Consider the following 6,000-nt stretch of genomic DNA (forward strand, 5'->3'; position numbering starts at 1 on the left):
ACACAAGAAGCTCACAGACACTTTCACATCCCTGCACACTGGCAAAGCTATGGCATGCAATCCTATTTCTGTAAAAGGCATGCTCAGAAGGGCTCCAAAGAAACCAAGGAAGATTGTTACAACCTGCCAGGGGAAGCTCAACACCATAAAGTCTAAGGTGTCAGGACCTAAACCTGGCAAATCCAGCTAAGGAAGTCTCATCTGAGCACAACTTCTTATTAAAGTATTAAAAAAATTAAGGCCCCAATGGAGTTTTATGGGACAAAGATTATTTATAATAACCAAACAGAAAAGGGGTAACACACACACACACCATAGTACCACTACTCCCCCTTACCGCATTCCTTTAGCGTCCAACTTCACATGCACTTTGGAACTCATTGGGTGCTCCTCATGTTGAGAAGATTCCATTCACTAAGTTTGCAGAAACTAATCCAGCAAAAGCAATGCTGATTTTCTTCAGTACCAGTGAGTGGAGTCAATTCAGGACAGGACCTATGTGGTATCAAATGGGCACAAGGGAGTAGATCTGGCCGAGGGTGACGTGGGCACAGCAAAGGGCAAGACCTCCAGCTCTGGGTCTCAGATTTGATTGACTTGGCTCTAACCGCCCAGAGGGAGCAGCAGCAGCAGCCACAGGGACTACAATTATGACAGGGCATTTCTGATACATTGTACATTTCACCACCCTTCAGAAGCCACTGGTTCAAACTGAAAACAAAACTTACACTTGGCCAAAACTGCATTTCAAAAAACCCCCTCCACTAAACCTGAAACCCCTTCCTTGGATGGCCAGACTGGAAGAGAATTAGCAATTCCATGAACAATCGAAACCTTTTGTTTCTCTTGTAAGTACAAATAAAATTGGATTGCATTCTAAATCAAATTTTCTCCAAAATATTTCATGCATTCAATTTTTTTGATAGATATAACAATTAATTAAACTGAACTACAAATTTGTTACAAAGTGGAATGTTGCAGCCTTAAGGAAACTCGGGGGTTATCAGTTTAATTTAAAAGATAGCTGCCATCAAAAGGTATCTGCGTTAAAAAAACCCTGACCAAACAAAAAACACAGCCAAACCCAAAACACATTTGGTCTACAGTATTTTTAACTCCATGCAACAAAAGAACTGCCATTCCTGGCTAAACACGTGTCAAGAAGGGTATGATTAGAACAGCTTTAAAAATAAGAGATCTTTGAGTTTAACAACTATAACAAAATACAAACTGGAATTAAGAATCAAAACTGTAAGTCAGGGGAAAAAAAAAATCAGTACTAAACATTTTGTCTCCAACCAATTTGTGGATATCCACAGAGATAAGAAACAAGCCTCCCAAGACGTCATAACCTTCTAGAAGGAGCCACCACTGTATTAAGCAAGTTTTGTGTAATCAAACAGGCTACCACAGGATAGAGCTGTTAATCCTATTCCCTTTTGGGAAAAACATCGTAAGCAGAAATCTCTACTATCCCCACTAAACACAAGTATTTCAAGGTTGTGTTCTAATGTTTGATCTACCTTGCCAGAAATAAATCATAAAAACATTAAGAAAAAAAATGACGAGAGGTTACCAAACTCATTGTCTTTTTTTACACCTGGATCAAAGTTCCCCCTTCACTCCTGATACATTTTTGCCTGTTGAGATGACAGTTTATTAATGAACAGCTTATTTATAAGTTCAGAAAATTTATTTTCATGCTTCACTACTCCTAGCCATAAAGAAAAACATCTCATAGTAATATGGAACCATCTTCTCTGCTACCACTTAAACTCACTACTTCTGGCAGTAATCACCGCAAGCCTGGCAAACAAGTTATTTGAATTCTTCTTTGCATCAGATTTCACAATTTCCATTTCTTTTTTCAACAACTTCAGATTTTACTGAGTCTTTTTTCAAAGCTCTGACCTTCCAGACTTCACATCACTGCTAGTGCTCTGCTCTAGACTTCCCTCAGCCAGACCATGCATTTCTCAAAGCTGTGACCCAAAGTCAGACAGTATTCAGCCATGGCCTTTCCCATGCTATGTAAAAGAAACAATTATTTCATGTATCTTTTGAGGTATATTACTGCACAATATTAGGTACATGATGCTTCACATCCAGCTCCACTTTAACTTGTCGTCACAATTAAGTAGGATGCCATTCACAGACTATGAAGTTAGCTCAATCGCTGAATACAAATGCAAGGAAATGTAATTGAGATTGAACATAAAATGTATTCCCAAAACTACAAAATCAATGAAGTAAAAAACCACTCACATTGTTTCAAGTTTCCAAATAAGTAGCAAGTTTAATAGTGAACTCTTTAGAGAAACAGACACTCTAAAGGAAAGTTATTCTAATACCCAGCACCATAGGTTCCCTAAATGCTACTGTAACAAAATCAATCCCACTTTTACTTCATGTACCTACATTATGTTATGAGAACCCATCACTTACTTCATATTGTAAAGTTAGAATGAAAAGGCATCACTATCTTCATTTTATATATCTTTTCATCCATTCTCCATTTTACTCTTAAATCTGTTCCATAGGATTAAGGTTTCTAAATTTATAACTATTATTCATGCAGGATAAATTCCAGTATTGCTGCCTAGAACACAACCATGCAGTAGCTCAGGCCCTCACTTCACAGCCTTCAAAGTAATTTTTTTCTTACAAAGAGCAGTTTAGGGCACAAAGCTCTGAGTACAGAAAATCCCATTTGAATTATTTAATATTGGTGTAAATAGTCTCTAGCAACAAGAGCAGAACCTTTTCCTCCCAGCTGTCACACACTCCTTACTATATCAACAAGCCTGCAATGCTTTGAAAACCTTCCATCCAAACAATCTCTTGTCCCGAGAATTCATGCTGGGGAAGAAGCCAACCTCTGTGCCTGTGGATGCCAGCTTGCATCCGAGGCCTCCCAGCACCAGCAACCAAACAGAGAGTGGAAGAGGAACAAATTTCTTCCATACACACTTGCCCCTACCCTTTCCAAATCCTTCTGTCTCCAAGAAGTAGCCATTTCCTGTATCTTTTCTATGACTGCATGGACAACTACCCTTACCAACTCTGAGTTTCAATATAGGGGAAAAAGGATTAAGCAATTATTACACTATTTATTAGAAAATATATAATTCTCATTACTACAAGATTTATAGTAATAGCACTTAGGCTACCAAAGCAACCTTTAAAGACATAAATTCACTATTTGATTACAATCTGGTCATGAGTTGAACAATATGGCTTAAATCTGCTTTTCAAAGCCCTAACCCTTGAGAATTCACAAGGGACAGTGATGCAGCTGTAACCAACACAGAGCACTTGATTACAATCTCAATACAGAACATCTTGTTTACCAGAGGGTTCTAACATACAAATAAGTGTGTGTAAGATGACTTCAACTTATGTCAGAAATTCTTCTCTGCTCCCCTTTTAAGAGCAGAAACTGAGTGCAGGACTAAAGGTCTGCCTTCTGGAAATCAGGACTGCATTTCCCTAAAGACTATAGGAACTGAAACCTTTCCAGGTATTGCCTTAAATAAGTAAGGTCATGCTCCTTGACAGGCTTCCACAGCAAGGTTGCTAAAGCCTAGATTTACCTTGTCTTGAAGCAATGAAACAAAACACTAGAACATGTACTTACATTGCAGCCATGAGTCAGTTACAAGCACCTCAGTATTTTTCTGACTTATGTCACTTTGAACTTGCATTACACTTTAGGTTGGCTTGTTTTACTATTAAGGATAGTTTCCATTTTAACTGTGTCAGCAATTTTTTGGGCTTGAACTTCATTAAGGTACAGCCTTAAGTGAAGTAATAGGTGTACTTATACAGTAAACAAAACTTAATTACCTACAACTTGAGGAAGAACTAGCTAAGTACAGAACATAACCACATCAGAAAACAAAAACTCTGCAACCAGCTCTGCCTTGAGACACATGTGTTTCAGTATTTCCAATGCAGAAGGAGCTTCCTTTTAAATAATACAAGACTATCCTCCATACACCTCCTACATACTTACACCCATACCGACAATATATCAACCTTTCTGCTCGGCAGGTGCTCCACATGCTGGACCACTTGTCTCTCTGCCTCATCCAGGGAAGATACTCAGGATGGAAGCAGAAGCAGCCACACTATGTAATTTACCATTTGGAATCAAATCTAATGACTGACAGAGTCTAAAACATTTTTGAAGTTCAAGTGACTTAGAGCAGTTTCACAGACACCCCCTTCAGTACAAAAATTGTTTTTCTAAAAAATTCTTGCCTCCTGCCACTGCCTTCTCCTCTCTTCTCTCCTATATTTCAGTTTAAGCAGCTGAGCTGTATTGATATTGTTGTTTCTAGGGCCACAATATAAACCAACTATTGCATTAATTCCATCAATTTTTTTTTTTAATTACAGGAATAACTGAGAAATTCAGAAGCTTTTTAACCTCACTTTTCTGCTAAAAACATTTGTTTGTTAAACCCTCTCTTCAGGTGTTTGGGTTTCTCAACCAGCTGAAGAGTTTCTCCTTACTCAGGAAAGTTCAGACTGGACCAGCATTACTCAAGGTGTTTAATCACCATGCTGGGTAGGTGTAAAATAGATGTGTACTGCCGAGTTTTGCCTACCTTCAGCAAGTAAGTCAGGAACCCCTTAAGATGAGGGAATCAACTTCATGTCTTGCCAACATCTATAGGGACAGACTGTTCCCCTACTTCTCCTTTCCGGCCACCTACCCAGCACAAGCTCTAGCACTTCTCAAACTTCTCAACTCACTGTGCTGTCAATAAATGGATACAACCCCGGCCTTTGGGGAGTTTGGAATCAAACTCGACCCTTCTGAGAGCAGCTAGTCCAAGCCAGCTCATTTTCCCTGCTGGAGGCTGGAAAGGAGAGGCTCCCAGGTGGGCTGGGCATCTCGCAGGGCCATAAGGCTGATCAGAGATGAGAGGTCTTGTACCACCTGCACAGACACACCGGGGAAAGCTGATCAGAAACACTCTCCAGCCGGTAACGCTGCGAACAAAACAGCAGAGCTTCTGACATCTGTATTTACCTCCAGAACAGACTCGAGGGATGGCATCTGGCAGGTTGGTCTGCCTTGGATGCTTAGAGTGCTGCGAAGCACCTTGTGTTGTTACCGCACAGTTTATTCCCCCTTCCGAAAACATTTCAGAAGCGTTCGCAACTCACACTTCAGCCCCAGCAAAACAGGTAGTACCGCTCGCTCCCCGTGGGATTGGGAAGTTAAGTAATAAGCCCCAAAAACACAGGAAGTATGTAAGAAAGACACCAACCAGAGGCCTGACATCCTCACTGCCTCCACGGTGCCCTGTCCGTTAACATTTCCTAAGACGCTTTGTGCAAAAAACGTCCACAAAAGGCACGTCCGCAAAGCGAACCGAACCCAACCTCGGGTTAGAAATACATTTCGAGTGTTTCAAACCATCGGTGGAAAACGATGGCAAACCCCCACATAACACCTTCGCCGGACACGGCACCCGCGGCCGCAGAGGCGCCGAGCCGGGCTTCTCCGCAACCCGACCGGGGCCCGCACCCTCCCCACCGCGGCCCCCGCTCCCTGCCCCCGCCGGCACGGGCCGCCCCCGGCACGGCCGGGCCCGAGCCCCGGGGGCGGGCGGCCGCCGCGTGGCCCCACCCCCTCGGGGATGGCCGGGCCCCCGCTGCCGCCCCCCGCGTAGCCGGCGCCGAGCGCGGGCGGCTCGGGCTCCATGTCCCCGTTGAAGAGCGAGGCCCCCTCGGCGCTGCCGCCGCTGCTCAGCGCCGCCATCTTGGGCCGGAGCGCCGGGTCGAGGGCGGGGCCGGGGGCGGCCGCGTCCCCGCCGCCGGGGCGGCCCCAGCCGCGACCCGTAGGGCGAGGGGAGGGCGGCGGGCGCGGGCCCGGCCCGCTCCCAGCGCCGCCGCGGCGTCACGGCCGGCCTCGTGACGTCACACAGAATCGCCGCGGCCACGGCGCATGGGCCCGCCTGACGTCACCGGGAAGCACCGTGACGT

General features: G+C 44.1%; 1 protein-coding gene across 3 annotated transcripts in view; it reads right to left on the reverse strand.

Moving 5' to 3' along the window:
- Window positions 1-5,787, reverse strand: part of BRAF (B-Raf proto-oncogene, serine/threonine kinase) — an 83,577-nt gene extending 77,790 nt beyond the window's left edge. For 2 of the 3 annotated variants that reach the window (XM_005527925.3, XM_088054873.1), the window contains exon 1: window positions 5,645-5,787. In XM_005527925.3, the coding sequence (XP_005527982.2) occupies window positions 5,645-5,776 (132 nt within the window). In that variant the 5' untranslated portion in view covers window positions 5,777-5,787. Of the gene's footprint in view, window positions 1-337; window positions 363-5,644 lie in introns of those variants that run through there. The other variant, XM_014256863.2, reaches the window with a different exon arrangement.
- Window positions 5,788-6,000: the final 213 nt, after the last annotated feature.

The sequence above is a fragment of the Pseudopodoces humilis genome, chromosome 5 (assembly GCF_049639895.1).
Source record: "Pseudopodoces humilis isolate 2021_Gansu_Grassland_sample_001 chromosome 5, ASM4963989v1, whole genome shotgun sequence".
NCBI classification, from domain to species: domain Eukaryota; kingdom Metazoa; phylum Chordata; class Aves; order Passeriformes; family Paridae; genus Pseudopodoces; species Pseudopodoces humilis.